General features: G+C 35.3%; 2 protein-coding genes across 4 annotated transcripts; one reads left to right on the top strand and one right to left on the bottom strand.

Moving 5' to 3' along the window:
• Positions 1 to 3,515: 3,515 nt before the first annotated feature.
• LOC110739949 (dehydrogenase/reductase SDR family member on chromosome X-like) lies at positions 3,516 to 9,969 on the top strand. 3 transcript variants are annotated; one of them, XM_021920426.1, is made up of 10 exons: positions 3,516 to 3,753; positions 4,988 to 5,191; positions 5,269 to 5,335; positions 5,538 to 5,566; positions 5,665 to 5,873; positions 6,183 to 6,301; positions 6,928 to 7,023; positions 7,112 to 7,184; positions 7,844 to 8,002; positions 9,480 to 9,969. In XM_021920426.1, exons 2-10 carry the CDS (start codon positions 5,003 to 5,005, stop codon positions 9,601 to 9,603), a joined length of 1,065 nt encoding a protein of 354 aa, XP_021776118.1. In that variant the 5' UTR covers positions 3,516 to 3,753; positions 4,988 to 5,002; the 3' UTR covers positions 9,604 to 9,969. The 3 variants fall into 3 exon arrangements, with proteins under 3 accessions (XP_021776118.1, XP_021776117.1, XP_021776116.1); XM_021920425.1 differs by having other exon boundaries at positions 3,523 to 4,734; positions 7,844 to 7,997; XM_021920424.1 differs by having other exon boundaries at positions 3,523 to 3,753; positions 7,844 to 7,997.
• Positions 9,970 to 12,323: 2,354 nt separating this feature from the next.
• LOC110739948 (KH domain-containing protein At3g08620-like) lies at positions 12,324 to 15,098 on the bottom strand. Its single transcript, XM_021920423.1, has 5 exons — positions 15,032 to 15,098; positions 14,249 to 14,331; positions 13,323 to 13,424; positions 13,040 to 13,183; positions 12,324 to 12,950 (listed from the first exon to the last, which is right to left on the bottom strand). The coding sequence occupies exons 1-5, from the start codon at positions 15,096 to 15,098 to the stop codon at positions 12,804 to 12,806; spliced, it is 543 nt and encodes a 180-aa protein (XP_021776115.1). The 3' UTR covers positions 12,324 to 12,803.
• Positions 15,099 to 15,461: the final 363 nt, after the last annotated feature.

Here is a 15,461-nt window from a genome sequence, read left to right on the forward strand (position 1 = left end):
TACCCTAAACCCTAAACCCTAAACCCTAAACCTCCTAAACCCTAAACCCTAAATAAAACCCTAAACCCTAAACCCTAAACCCTAAACCCTAAACCCTAAACCCTAAACCCTAAACCCTAAACCCTAAACCCTAAACCCTAAACCCTAAACCCTAAACCCTAAAAACCCTAAACCCTAAACCCTAAACCCTAAACCCTAAAACCCTAAACCCTAAACCCTAAAACCCTAAACCCTAAACCCTAAACCCTAAACCCTAAACCCTAAACCCTAAACCCTAAACCCTAAACCCTAAACCCTAAACCCTAAAACCCTAAACCCTAAACCCTAAACCCTAAACCCTAAACCCTAAACCCTAAAACCCTAAACCCTAAACCCTAAAAAACCCTAAACCCTAAACCCTAAACCCTAAACCCTAAACCCTAAACCCTAAAAAACCCTAAACCCTAAACCCTAAACCCTAAAACCCTAAACCCTAAACCCTAAACCCTAAACCCTAAACCCTAAACCCTAAACCCTAAACCCTTAAACCCTAAACCCTAAACCCTTAAACCCTAAACCCTAAACCCTAAACCCTAAACCCTAAAACCCTAAAACCCTAAACCCTAAAACCCTAAACCCTAAACCCTAAACCCTAAACCCTAAACCCTAAACCTAAACCCTAAAAAAAAAAAACCTAAAACCTAAACTAAAACCCTAAACCCTAAAACCCTAAACCCTAAACCCTAAACCCTAAACCCTAAACCCTAAACCCTAAACCCTAAACCCTAAAAAACCCTAAACCCTAAACCCTAAACCCTAAAAAAACCCTAAACCCTAAACCCTAAACCCTAAACCCTAAACCCTAAACCCTAAACCCTAACCCTAAACCCTAAACCCTAAACCCTAAACCTAAACCCTAAACCCTAAACCCTAAAACCCTAAACCCTAAACCCTAAACCCTAAACCCTAAACCCTAAACCCTAAACCCTAAACCCTAAAAACCCTAAACCCTAAACCCTAAACCCTAAACCCTAAACCCTAAACCCTAAACCCTAAACCCTAAACCCTAAATAAACCCTAAACCCTAAAAAACCCTAAAACCCTAAACCCTAAACCCTAAACCCTAAACCCTAAACCCTAAAACCCTAAACCCTAAACCCTAAACCCTAAACCCTAAATAAACCCTAAACCCTAAAAAAAACCCTAAACCCTAAACCCTAAACCCTAAACCCTAAACCTAAACCCTAAACCCTAAACCCTAAACCCTAAACCCTAAACCCTAAACCCTAAAAACCCTAAACCCTAAACCCTAAAACCCTAAACCTAAACCCTAAACCCCTAAACCCTAAACCCTAAACCCTAAACCCTAAACCCTAAACCCTAAAACCCTAAACCCTAAACCCTAAACCCTAAAACCCTAAACCCTAAACCCTAAAACCCTAAATAAACCCTAAACCCTAAACCCTAAACCCTAAACCCTAAACCCTAAACCCCCTAAACCCTAAACCTAAACCCTAAACCCTAAACCCTAAACCCTAAACCCTAAACCCTAAACCCTAAACAGATTTCTATTTTATTTTGGAATTAAAATATTCGTTTGCCACCTAAACAAAAGTGACGAATGAGATTTAAGAATTTTTCCACGTAAATAAAAACAACAAATATTGATTTATTAGGATTTAATTTATTTAAAAAACTAAAAATTATCTTTTGAAATAATCATCTTTAGATATAAGATTTATATACCTACTGATAAATTTTGATAGTGTTTATGATAAGAAATGAAAATTATTCCTTAATTATAATTAAATTAAAATTTGTGATATTTACCATTATAAATTGACGCATCATATGACACCAGCAAAATTTCGTATCAATACAAAACCAAACCAAGCAAATTTTGTGTCATTAATTTTGTGTCAGTTTTATTAGGTCATTAATGGCCGGGTAATTCTTAGCCTAATTTTTAAAACTCATGTTTAAATGTATATTTGTGATTATTGCTTAAATTGTGTTTATTTGGGATATTTAATGGTTATATGTTTATGTTTTGTTTACTGAATTTTGTTTTTACATGCAGATCTAATTTAATCAGAAAATTATATTCGAGCAAAAATCTTTGGAGTACCAAAGTACGAGTTTCTCGCCTGATGATCCTATTGGATGAGGAGGTATTATATCTTTATAAATCGTTTACATTTATTAAATCTTTTAATGCACCTTTTAGTTTTTATCAATTAACTTATGATTAAATTTTTTTTTTTGTGATTTAAGTAGCTTAATTAAGTCATAAAATTAACTTTAATTTTTATTTTTTATTACAGGGTAATTACGTTCATGCCTCAATTAAAGTCAACTTTGTTCTACAATTTTGTTCAAAATTGATTGAAGGAAAATTTTACTCCATTAAATACTTTTCAGTCATTACAAATAAGAAGCAATATCGCACGCATTGTCGTCAGCGACAACAAAATAATGATTCAATTTTCCAAAATACTATTGTTTGGGCGATTGGGGACGATGAAAAAATTCCAATGCATAGATTTAATTTTGTATAGTTACAATTTTTAGATTAATTTCACAACAATTATTCACTTTCTGGTAAACATTTTAATTTATTTTATAAGACTATAGAGTTAATTTTATATAATTTTTTTTTTGCCCCTTATAGTCTATTCCCGTTATTATTGCTCCAATTGCCGACACTGGGCCTAGCACCCCAATCAGTGTAGCTGCTGCAATAGACCCATGTCAACTATTTGTAGCCCCATATATGCGGCTTGCCGCTGCAGCCCCACGGATTAGCCCGTGTAAAGACACAGGCAGCAAATATATTGGCCAAGCCCGTAAGCTTTTGGTGCTGCGACTCCCAGCGCTAGACCTTCTGCTAAAGCATGGAACACAATTGTTGTGCATGATAAAAATGACTGAGTTGTCAGGGCACTCAATGAACAGTTACAAAACTGTAGTGGAGTTTTATTCCGATTTTTTTGTGTGACATAAAAATTAATTATAAATTGATTTTAGAACTAATATTGAGCAATATTGAAAATAAAACAAGTCCAACTTAATTAAATTTAATTTTAGTGCACAAACCAAAATTAATTTAATAACCGTTCTTTAAATTATTTTTGGCTTAACTTGATGCTACAAAATTTTGGTTTAATTGAATTTGAGATAGCAACCCGAGATAAACTACACGTACCAATTTTCACCATCATCATGTGTAATTTACTCTACAACTAAAACTACTTATTACGAATACATTCTGCAAACGGATTGCCAAACTTATCTTAACATCATACAGAAAACAATTTAGCGTGCCTTGTAGTGTACACTGCCAAAGTTCTAACCCATCTACCTAAGTTCAAACCCAACTTAGTGCCAATGTCACCTATGTTCGAACTACTAAGCATTAGGGGTGTTCAAAAATACCTGACCCCGGTGATCCGACCCGGTGTAAAATAGTCGGGTAGTTTTTGAAAAAAAAAAAAAAAAATCAATTTATCGGGTCGGGTACTCGACCCGGGAAATCTGTGTAACTCTCGGGTCAGGTCATGGGCCGGTCTGTGTAGCTGGCGGGTACCCGAAAAAACCCGTTAAAGCTTTTTTTTTTTTTTTTTTAATCTGGAATCTACCATAGTGGTTGGGATTTATTGGCTTTCACTATTCCCCTTGTGTTGCAGCCATTTACTCTCTCTCTTCTCCTCCCTCTCTCTCCCCTCTCTCTTCTCCCCTTTTCTCTGGTTTTCTTCTGCCAAAATTGTTAGTCAGGTTAGTTGTTTTTGATGATTTTGTGATTTTTAGGGCTTAGTTTTATATAAATAAGTTGTTTGTAGATAATTGTTTCTAGCTAATTTACTCAATTTTGTATTTTGGTGGATTGTGTAAAACTGTAAATACATTTATGTTGAAGGTGAATGCGAATTCTTATTGTTTTTAGCCGAATGTGGTTGCATTGGACTTTGTCGCCGAGTTCAGGTTTTTTTGTTTCAATTGAGTGAAATTTTCTGCTGCTATAATAAGTTGTATTGTGGATATGTGTATAAAAATGTTGTTTTTGCACATATTTGAGGACTATTAACTATAATATTCTGTTCCTCTCTCTCTCGTATTTTCTGCCTCCTCCTCTTCCTCCTCAATTTCTTCCTCACTTTCTTCCTCTCTTCATCTCCATTATTGTTGAATCAAGAAATTCCATTAACATAGTTACTCTAAGGTATATTCTAGGTGGATATGACTTTTTAATGTATATGCACGAATGTCAATGCATGTTATTTATGAAATTGTCATTTGATATACGAGTACAAGAATTAAGAATTTGTTTATCAAGGTTAAAAAATTGTATTTCCTCCCATATGGTCGCTTTATTCGTATTTATTTCCTTTTTCTTATATTTGGTAGACACTAAATGAGCGATTTCCACAAATGTTATATCATAAAAAAAAAATAGTTTTAAAATCAACGTGCAAGGAATTACTTATAGGCTTAGAGCATTTATGGTAATCGCTCCACACAGTTAATAAAAATAATTAAAAATAAAAAAAAATAGTTTGGTTTTGCCGTAGGTGAAATGAGTGTAGTATATAGTATGTACGGGGTAGAACCTAACAACTGAAAAAGTCAGTGGCCTTGTTAATCGCCCTGTATCACACTACTGACTTACAAATTTTATAGAAACGAAAAACTCTTATTTTTAACGCTTTGTGGGAGTCTCTGAATGCTCAACCCAAGAGGAAGCTAATTCGGTCTAAGGTTCGAATCTTTATTATGGAGAAACTCTTTTTGTTCCTTTATAATCACTAGCCCTATTGATTAATTACTCCTTAGATTGGATTTAGACGATCATAAAATTAGCTAATTTTAATTTGAAAGATGTCAATTTTTGGGCCGAATTTATTTACCTTTGATTAGGATCACTTGATTATATTAATGAATGAATGAATGAATAGGAATAATGGGTTTCATTTGTATTAATGTAATTGGTCAAGCTTGATTAATTTTGCAGTGTGTGAGTGAAAGAATGAGAATGGAGATGAAGGGGATATACAGAGTTATAAAATTCATATGTTCCATTGAATTTATGAGAATGAGTTTGCTGTGGCCTCTTTATCTTGTATTCTCTCACTTGCGCCTCTTCCGTGGGCGTCACTACTCCACCACTTTCCCAAGACAACTTGTTTTTGACAGACCCGTCTGCATTGTCACCGGTGTAATCTTTCTTCTCCTTTTCTCTCTTTTTTCCTTTCTTTTTACTTTCCGTACATCAAGTTATGCCTGTTTTTGCAGGCTACATCAGGCCTTGGAGCTGCTGCCACCAAAGCTCTATCGAAACAAGGCTTTTTTGTTATCTTGGGTATTCCTCTGTGTGTCTTTTCTTGTTTCTGTTTTCTCATTCTAATGTTTAGTTTCCCCTTGAATACATGGATCCCGCTTTACGTAGTTTTTCATAAGCATCATTCTTCCTGGATGTCAGGATTTCTTACTTAGCTGGTTTTCATAAGAGCTAGATCACAGTGTAGTGTATATTTGATGCATGATTTCCTCCATATGTGCAGTTGGAAGATCAGGTCATCTCTTGTCAAAGGTTAGTTTATTAAAAATGTGGGTTGATTGTGTATTTTGACGATTTTGTGCTTAAACCCACTTCTTTCATCTTTCAACAAACATATTCTGTGTGGACAGACTATGGCTGAGATCCGTAAACAGAATGAAGATGCTCAGCTTGAAGCGTTTGAGGTCGACTTGTCATCCTTTTCATCCATTATGAAGCTAAAGAACTCCTTGACGCAGTGGCTGTTGGATATGAATCTGCATCCTTCAATCCAATTGTTGATAAACAATGCTGGGATATTAGCAACATCATACAGACCCACTGATGATGGTTTGGATGAGTAATCATGTCATTTCTTTGCCACCTTTTTGTTATCCTAAGTCAACTCCATGCTTTTCACTCCTAAAAACTGATTCATAATTTCTACTACTGAAATTAACGAGGAAGGAATGTAATTCATCCATTAGTTTGTTAGAGGCACATGTTAGTTTAGGGATAGTAAGAATTACCCAAGTTCAATTGAAAACTATGGTAAGCTCTAATAAGTTCAAACTAGTTAAGTCTGAGTTGTTAAACTTTCGTTTCCTGCTTCATTTCCTCCAGACGGACAATGCATGAATACTGATTATCTGTTTGTAAACTTTCTTAGGATGATGATGACAAACTACTTAGGGGCGTTCTGTCTCACGAAAGTTTTACTACCGTTACTCATGAACAGTCCTGTTCCATCACGTATAGTCAGTGTATCATCTTTTACGCATCGAACGGGTAATCATATTACTCTGATCATAGTCATTTGAATGTTTCCTCCTCTGATGAGTGAGGCTCGTTAGTAGTTTTGTTTTATCTCATATCTGTGAATGTCTTTAAAAAGGGTTCAATTATCATCAAATCCTTGTTTTGAATTGCCTTTCTGGCCAAATTACTAGAAAGTTATGATCATGTTTGTATGTATCTGGCTCCATGGGATAAAAAACTTTCACTTGAATAATGCCCAATGTGTAAGCCTTGTATTGATTAGATTTAAGAATCGAAAAGGATTCTTAAGGTTGGACCTTCTATATACTCCTTAACAGATTGGTGTGTATTCATGTAAGCATGTTCATATTTTCATAGTAAAAAAAATATGATGTAGGAGTTTGACTTGCCTTACATTTATTAAAATAGTTTTTCAGAACAATTTATTGTTGCTCTTTGAAGGAAAAGTGGTATTGGCTTGCTACGCTAACTTAGGACTTTTATATGGCTTTGTTGTGTAGAACTTTCATGCTAGGCAAAACAAAAACTATTTACTTATCCATCTACAGCTCTAAGGCTTTTTTACTTTAGATTTCGATAGTTACTGGATGAGTATCGAGTGTAAACTTTTTGGTATTCATCATTTGTTGGTTTAGTGAATGATGTGCAAGTTGATGAGGAGCTTGTTTATGGCAAATCCTTTTCAAATTTCAAGCAATATCCATTTGCTCAGATATATGGGTGCTCCAAATGTAAGTCAACTTTTGCTCAACATCATTTGGTTGGTAAACATTTATATTCGACAGTTTAAAGTTCAACGTATTGGGCATTTATTGGCAGTGTGTATACTGCTTTTCTCATATGAGCTTCATCGACAATTTTCCAAGGACAAAGATTCTCAACTATCTATCAAGTAAGATTATTATATCTAGTCAAAGAAGCATAGATATCTTTGTGCTCTGTTCGTTACATTTTAAATGGTACTTGATTTTCTTTTCTTTGTTGTGAAAATATGGTTCCCAAGGTCTTGCAAAAATCTGAAACTGAGTTGTAGAGTCTAAAACTGAGCTGAGATGAGTCATAGGACATAGGAGGATGAATGACTATGAATAGCCTTTCCCTTATTTATGCATTGCAGCGGAGCAGGAACATTGATATACGTGAATTAGGAAGACTTTTTAAAGTAAATGTAGCTTAGCTTCCCATTTACAGGAACTGAACTTTGTTATATATATATATATATATATATATATATATATATGTTCCATTAGTTTATTGATTGTTATGAGCAATTGGGCACACCCTTATTTGATCATTAAAGTTTGATCCTTTGCCATTTTCTTATGACTTCTTGGAACACACTTTCAGTTCCTCTTTCCTTACATATGTACATGAGTGTATGGGTATCAGGATTTAAAATGGATATATTTCTCATTCTGTGAGTTTTTAAGCTCCTATAACTTACTGCTATACATGTGTAGCTTTTCTGATGATTGACAAATGCGTAGCTGTCCATAATGCCGATCACCACTCTCTGTCATGTTTATATATTTTTTTTTCATTCTTTTGTAGTGTTGCAGATCCTGGAGCAGTGAGAACCAACATCATGCGGGAAATACCACAATGTCTTTCTCAATTAGCATTTGCAGTCCTAAGATTTCTGGGAATATTGCACTTTCCAGAGAAAGGGATCAGCTCAATTCTTGATGCAGCCCTTGCTCCACCTGTAAGGTTATTAAACTTTGTACTACATCCTTGTGGAACTTAGTCTTTCTATTGGTATTAAATATATCAATAAAGGAGAAATATGTCTGAGCCAGGGGGCCTAAGAAAAGTTGTTTTTTAGGCACAATTGACCGGGTATCCTCGTCAGCTATCCATTAGGGTATGCCAATCAAACCTTGACATATGGTTGAAGAGAAACCCCTGAATGTTCCCTTAATAATTGAGAAACCCCTGATAGTTCCAATGAAGTAAGTGACTGAAGAAACACTTATAGCTTGATCCCACAGAAACATAGTTTTGTCGCCCTGTTCTCTTTTCTACCGCTTGTTTCAAGGAATGATACCCACCAAAATGTCAAAGCGCATTTCTGTAAGAACCTTTGGATCCTTTACCATTACATACTAACATTTTGCAGCAATGCTTCAATATGGTATCTAGACAAGTTCAACTTCTTGACTCACCTCAAAAGTCTGTGCCATGTAAAATATGCTACTTCACAACACAAACAAATATGAGTATATCCTTAACCCATTCACTCTCCTAACACAGTATATGCATAAGACAGTGTGCCCCGTTGGTCTATTGAAAAAATTGAGGATACGATTTGGAACTTTTTTTTTTTTTTGGGTTTAGTTGGAAAAAAGTGAGGTCAAAGTACAAAATTTTTCTTGCAATTTATCATCAAGGTTTCATTATCTTTGGAGAGTGGAACAGTCTTTTGTCTAAAAATTGGGATTATGTATCAGATATTAGGTCTTTCCAAGTATTTTGTTGAAAGAATTATGCAGGGTCATTAACACAAAGATCCCTGCTCCATTTATAGTGTTATTTGATGATAATTAAAGCGTTTCTGGTGAATTTTCGGGCAAAGACTGAGAGCAATAAATATTTGCAACATGACTTTCATATTATGGCACGACCACCATTAATCCTGAGTTATATCTTCATCAGATCTCCATTCCTTTGTATAATATATCCCTAAATTATTTGGAGCACCCAATTATAGCTAGCTACCTCAGTCCCTCTTGTCTAATTTCACAGGACTGTAATCCTAAATCCTTGCCTATGTTGATACTAAATCCACTCTCTAAATGCTCAATTTGACCTGCTACAACCTCGATATTATTTAACTCGTCTCTATTACTCCTACTTAGTATTAATTCCTGCTTCAGTGTCATTAATCCATCAGCTGTTGTAAGAACTGTTTGTACTGCCTTTATACAAGCTTCAGTTAAACACCAATGTTGCTAGTGATCTGCTTGCTTGAACGCCTTAATCCCATAAGGGGGATCGGCTACATGAACCAACACGAGGACTTCATAGGAAGTCACCCATCCTAGTACTACTCAATCATTGTGGCTCATGGCCTCATGTCATGTGATGTGACATAGATTTACATTGGTTGTCACTGGCCTACCGTAACCCTCGTCCTTGCTAGTGATCTAATTTCTGTTAATCTAATGCCGTGGTAATATTGTCACAGGAAACTTCTGGAATGTATTTCTTTGGTGGCAAAGGCAGGACAATCAATTCCTCCCCCTTGTCCTACAACAAAATGCTTGCAAAGAGATTATGGGGAACGTCATGTGATATTTTTCAAGAGCTGAAGCGTATTCATGAGAAATCCTCGATATCTGTTTGTGACTAGGCGATAATTTAAGACAAGATTTCCTTTGACTTGAAAATTTTCAGCAGAATTGAGTGAATGGACTTGTATAATCATAATCTGATAATCTACATGTTTTATACGATGTATTTGAAGAACTCTTGTATTGAGAAGTTCTTACTCAACCACCACAACAGTCATAGGTTTGGACCAGAGCGCACTTTGTAACAAATTTGTTATAGTTGTCTTGATGTTTTGTGTGATAGGGTTAGCTTTTCCCTTGGTTCTCTCTATGTAGTACGAGTAATAGTTTTTAGCTTGTTGAGGACTAAATGATTAGTCTGTTAATTTTATGAGATTTTTTTTATCCTGTGGATTATATATCATAGTTCATACCTCGATCAATTTCTTCATCCTCTTAAATCCTTTCTCAGGCCAAAGTTGAAGTAAATCTTCAATTCGAATAATTCTTCGTTTCAGAAATGGTTGTTAACAAATCCTAAATTGATGAAGGGTTAAAACTCCTTCAGCATGGAGAAAAATCTGGGCGTGCATTTTGTTGAAGTCGAACGCTATACTTCTGCGACTTCACAAAATCTAGGCGTGCATGGATGCTAAAAACTCTTACCATGGAGATTTTACCTGAGACACCTTAGAAAATTTTCTTTGAATTTGATTAATGCAAATTTACGAGGTACAATATCACCAAAAATGTACACCTTTAATTTTGCTCAAAATACAAGGAACGAAGAATAAACATGACTATACAAGATACTAAACATTAATTATTACTTCGTATATCATTATAATAATACGATGTACAAAGTTAATAATGTCCACAGACGAGGTACTAATGGGGAAAATTAATGTTTCATGAATTATAATTATTGCTATTAGCATTCCTTTTAATTTATAACTTTGTAAACAAGCAATAAACATCATCATAGTATATCTTTTCTTTTTATACACCTAAGTATTTTGTATTCTGGAAATTAATCTTGAAGACTTAAAAAAGAAAACACATAATAACATAATTATAGCAACTCATGAAGAACAATCTGAAATGAGTACATATTTTCATACTTGTGCTGTAAGATTTAGGGAGATGAATAAAAAAAATAAAATGGGACCGACCTTTGTTATTGATTGTCTGATGAAACCTACATACTTATACGCTGATTATTAATCGATTACTTTTAATTTTGTTTCACAAGCCAAGTCAAAATCATGGTGTTGACTAATTAATTAGCTTTGGCGTTTTCCATTCAACCCTACCATCCACGTTACTAGACTCCATTCTTTTTGGCATCCAAGCTAACATGACAAACATTTCTGATAATTTTGCACATGAATTATTTTTAAGGTTTATATTTTTTGGACCATAATTTTTTGGGGCCAGAAGATGCTCGATTATATATTCTACACGAGGAAAACTAAAAACATTGTCATTGTAAGGATTTTTCGGCTTATAATGATAATCTTCGATTTATTTCAATTCCCGTCATACATCCTAAATGGGTGCAATTAGATAATCAAGTCATTAAATGTTACGGAGTATTATTATATCTACAACCTAAATGGATTCAATTAGAAAATCAAGTTATTAAATGTCACGGAGTATTATCGTATATTATCATCCACAATGAGCCAATGCGATAGGTTACTCTTTGTCTTTCCTCCTCCATAAATAAAAAATAAATATGAATTTTTTTTAAAAAAAAAAATAGTATATATAATCGTAGACATTTTGATAGCATGTTAAATGAAATTACTTATCGGCAAAAGGAATTTTATAATTCGTAGTAAAAAAATCTATTGAACCAAACCTTACAAGTAATTTGCTATTTACACCTCAATTCTTGAAAAAACTTAGTGAGGTGGTAAAGTATTAAACATTTAAACCCTTTACTTCTTTTGTCCCAAATTGAAGAGCATACAATTTTAAGCTCAACTAATACTCTCTCTTAAAAAATTTCTTATTTATAATTTTGCAACTCTTCAAAATTTGCGTAAACATTCTAAATTTATTATGAAAAAACAGGCATGTAAATACTATTTTAAGAATAACAATTCGTAATTAGAAAGATTAGTGGTTAAAGATGTACACAATCAAACAAGAAATACAATAAGAACTTTTAGAGACGGAAAGAATATGTTATCAATCAATGTAGACAAACAACAAAATAAACAAAAGAGGTAGGTGGAGGGGGAAGGAGTGATAATGGTATACAGCCAATAGGGAAATAGATAGTTCCAACTTCCAACAGAAATAGTATGTGAATCCTGGGATTGGGAAGGTTGGTTTATGGTCGGCAACAAATAATGCAATCCCCGCTGGTTTTATACTTGTGAAGCAGCCACAGCCACAACCCAGACGTGATCCAGCTATTCCAGCTCACCCCATTTCCAACCAACATTTACATTTCTACTCACCCCATATCTTTATGGAATCCAATGGCCTAAAAAGCGATTTTACACTTTCAGATGCCCTAAATTTTATTTCATGCAGATCAAACCCCATTGTGGGATCAATATTCACCATTTACGCCAACTCACTAGCTTCCACCCTACGCTCTAAACCACACTGCTTACGAATGCTTAGCTTAAATTCTAACCACTACTCTCAGAGCCTACCATAATCCATCGACAATTATGGCAACCCCCATTCATATCGAGCCAACCATCTTACTCAAGCCACTCGTAACATAGCACACATAGAAGTACAACAATACCAATGCCCAAATGTGCAATATTCATACTTATATTTATATACCCACACTGTTCACGTTTGCTAACACACGAATAAATCCAATGAATATAATAGCTTACAACTTACAAGAACCTGACAGAATGCCAAAAAAACTTAACCCAAAAACACTACAATGACTTTCCCCTTTTTTTTTTTCTTTTGGAAATAGTTTCTTTTGTTCTTCCTTTTTACCCTTTCCAAACTGTTTCTCCCAGAATAGAGATTAATAAAGATTAGAAAAAAAGAAAATAAAAACTTTAAGATGACAAATAGAAAAGGAGAAGGGAGGAAAAACGACGGGAAATGACCCACCAATTAGCTCACCACGAACAACTGTTGCCCTATATGCAGCTGTTGTGCTCACTCTGACAGTCAGCACTTTTGGGAGGTGAGCCTTTTGACGTTGACGCGACGCAGAGGCAGCTCCATGACTCAGACATACAGAAAAATAATTAACGTCCTGTTTTAGCAAGCTTCAGCCCACTAGTATTGAATGGAGATACACTTCCACTTGGACCAGGACTGTCTTCTCTGAAATTCGAGTTCAGCATAGCAAGCTCCCTAAGTTGCTGCCTTTTGTAAAAGTCTTGTGATTCGTCCTGCTAATAAAAATTCCAATTAACCAAAACAAAAAGGCAAGAGACGCCAAACAATAAGAGTAGGTCTTAAAGGCATTGAAGTTGCATACCACAGGCTTCAGCAATTCTTCTAGAATTTCTTTAGCCTGGCGCAACTTTATGTCAACAATATTGGGAGCCATATCAGCCTCAATCAAAATGTGAAGTGGCTCATTCAGGTGTTCATAACCAGGTCTTCCTCGAAGCTTCTCTTCCTAGAATCATAAACCAAGAAAAACCACATAAGCTACAAGAATAAGGGACATAAACTTACAGGAATCAACAATCGATTCCAACTTATATTTATAAAACGATAACAAACAGTTCACAATGCAACATTGCACAGGATAGTACCTTGTCTGGATCCTTAATTGATCCTTTACCCCTAATGTACACACGACAACCAGTCGAAGCCTCAACACGTTTCAGAGAATTTCCTCTCGCATGTGCCCCTTGTCAGTCCATCGACATTCCAGGTGGACCACTCAGTCTCTGTTTGCAAACATCATGATTCATAGCATTAGCCAAAACTATGATGGTGAAGATGGTAATGAACTTGGAGCATCCAACAACAACAATACTCTGAAAACCCTCATAAGTATAGCAGGCAGGGGTTATAGGGCAGATATAAAGTAGGCCAGTAGCCGTACTTCTGCAAAAGAAAGGCAGATATGCACGACATGGTATTTTAAATATTCATAAGAGTTGCAGACAGGTCTGTAGCATATGATAGAACGGACAGATGGCAAAATATCAGACTCCAGAGACACATAAGCTAATGTGTATAATCCTAAATTGCTTGAATCCAGCTCAAGTAACGGTAAATTTCTATCACAGTTCCACCACTTCACTCAATTAGTAAGGAAAATATCGCAATCTGTTTTCATATTCTGCCTCCTATTCTCTACTTGCATTTTGTTGATTCCTTTTCTCAACGCCTACTCAACAGTATATAGGTTTGAGACAGAAGGCACTAGATTTCCATCACAAAAATCTCTTAGAAAAGCCAAATCTGTATGGACATAGAGTTCCATATATTCTTGGGAACCATGACTAGATTAATTTGATTAAAGCAATGGCTCAGACCAACTCCTACAGTATGATTTATAGACTGTAATTTGCAAGCCATAAAGCCAAGCACAGTGCTAATACTAGATGAAGGAAGATTTAAACCATTCTTCTGTTCCTCTCCTATTCAGGCATGGTCAAGGAGGAGAAAGATACCCACAGGAGATGACATGCTAATTTTTACCCTAACTGGCTATCTTAGTATTTATTACTGGAGCAGAGTTGAAATGCTGACCAGATGATGAACTATTCTTCTGAGTCAATTCAATCAGATGCCACCAGTAGATATCGGAGCCTAAATAAAAACTAACAATTTTCAATAGACAATTCCACAAATCTCTTCAAACATGAAGGGAGATGACTAAACTAGCAGAAGAAAAGAAGCAGCACGATCATCATCGTAACCATTAGGTCACACTTCATGCAATCAAGGTACATTAATATAATTTTCAGAAATAAAGGAGAAACCTTTGGATGCCATGTTACTAGTGCAGTGCATAAAAGTGAATGGCATGCTGCATGCCAAGAAATATTTGTGAAAACATGAATACAGATCCAAGTCAAGACAGACCTAGAATCATTTGATGCAAGAATCCAATTCAACATCTCACAAGAGTCGTTCCAGGTGATCCTTTCTGTTTGACCAAGTGATGATAATGCTTATGAGCACAGTTGTTTATAAATATTCGCTAAGAAAAGGCAATCATGTAACAAGGACTCTAGGCTTAACCAGTTTAAGTATAATCGTAAGGAATTCTTCTGCTCTTCCGGCCTGTACATTAGAAGGTCTCCAACTCAGCTACAATGAAATACTTCCAATTAATTTTTTTGTCAAGACAACCAAAAATGAGACTCAAGATTATGACAGTGTTCTTATAGGAATATCAGTGTTCTTTCAATCTCGTGAATTTCATTTCAGCTCATCAAGTTAAGAGCATGAGCTCAGCCTCCCTCACATGATGATTGCAGATTTTCTCAAAACAAACAAAATCTACAACTTCCTAGTTCCAAGCAGTTTTTCTGCAATGTTGTATTAGGGCTACAGCTATCACCATAAGTCATCTATATAAAAAAATTTAAAAGACGCACTAGAGATGAGGAGCCCAGAGATACAAAAGATAGAACCCTAAACCCTAAACCTAAACCATAAATCTTAAAATTGAATGCAGTCCATTAATATAGTAGTCAAAGTAACAAGCTCAAATCTATCACCTAATGGAACAATGTCAAACACATTATATATCTAGGGTTTTCTCATCGCATAAACAGTATCAACACATAATCATTCGAACCCGTTAACGAACCGAATCCGTTCTAAACCAAACCGAAATGAAACCGAACCAAAAAAGAATCAAACCGTTTCCAACTCAAAACCATTTGAATCAGGAAAAAAACCGTTCGCACTGAACCGTTGATTACCCTAAC

The sequence above is a fragment of the Chenopodium quinoa genome, unplaced genomic scaffold, assembly GCF_001683475.1.
Source record: "Chenopodium quinoa cultivar QQ74 unplaced genomic scaffold, ASM168347v1, whole genome shotgun sequence".
NCBI lineage: Eukaryota > Viridiplantae > Streptophyta > Magnoliopsida > Caryophyllales > Amaranthaceae > Chenopodium > Chenopodium quinoa.

Coding starts and splice junctions, on each gene's coding strand:
- LOC110739949 (XM_021920425.1), top strand. CDS start 5,003: ATGAGAATGGAGATGAAGGGGATATACAGAGTTATAAAATTCATATGT. Junction 5,192..5,268: donor CCGTCTGCATTGTCACCGGT/GTAATCTTTCTT, acceptor CTGTTTTTGCAG/GCTACATCAGGCCTTGGAGC. Junction 7,024..7,111: donor GATATATGGGTGCTCCAAAT/GTAAGTCAACTT, acceptor ATTTATTGGCAG/TGTGTATACTGCTTTTCTCA.
- LOC110739948 (XM_021920423.1), bottom strand. CDS start 15,098: ATGACTTATGGTGATAGCTGTAGCCCTAATACAACATTGCAGAAAAAC. Junction 14,332..15,031: donor CTGCTTGGAACTAGGAAGTT/GTAGATTTTGTT, acceptor GTTTTTATTTAG/GCTCCGATATCTACTGGTGG. Junction 13,425..14,248: donor AGCATTTCAACTCTGCTCCA/GTAATAAATACT, acceptor TCGATGGACTGA/CAAGGGGCACATGCGAGAGG.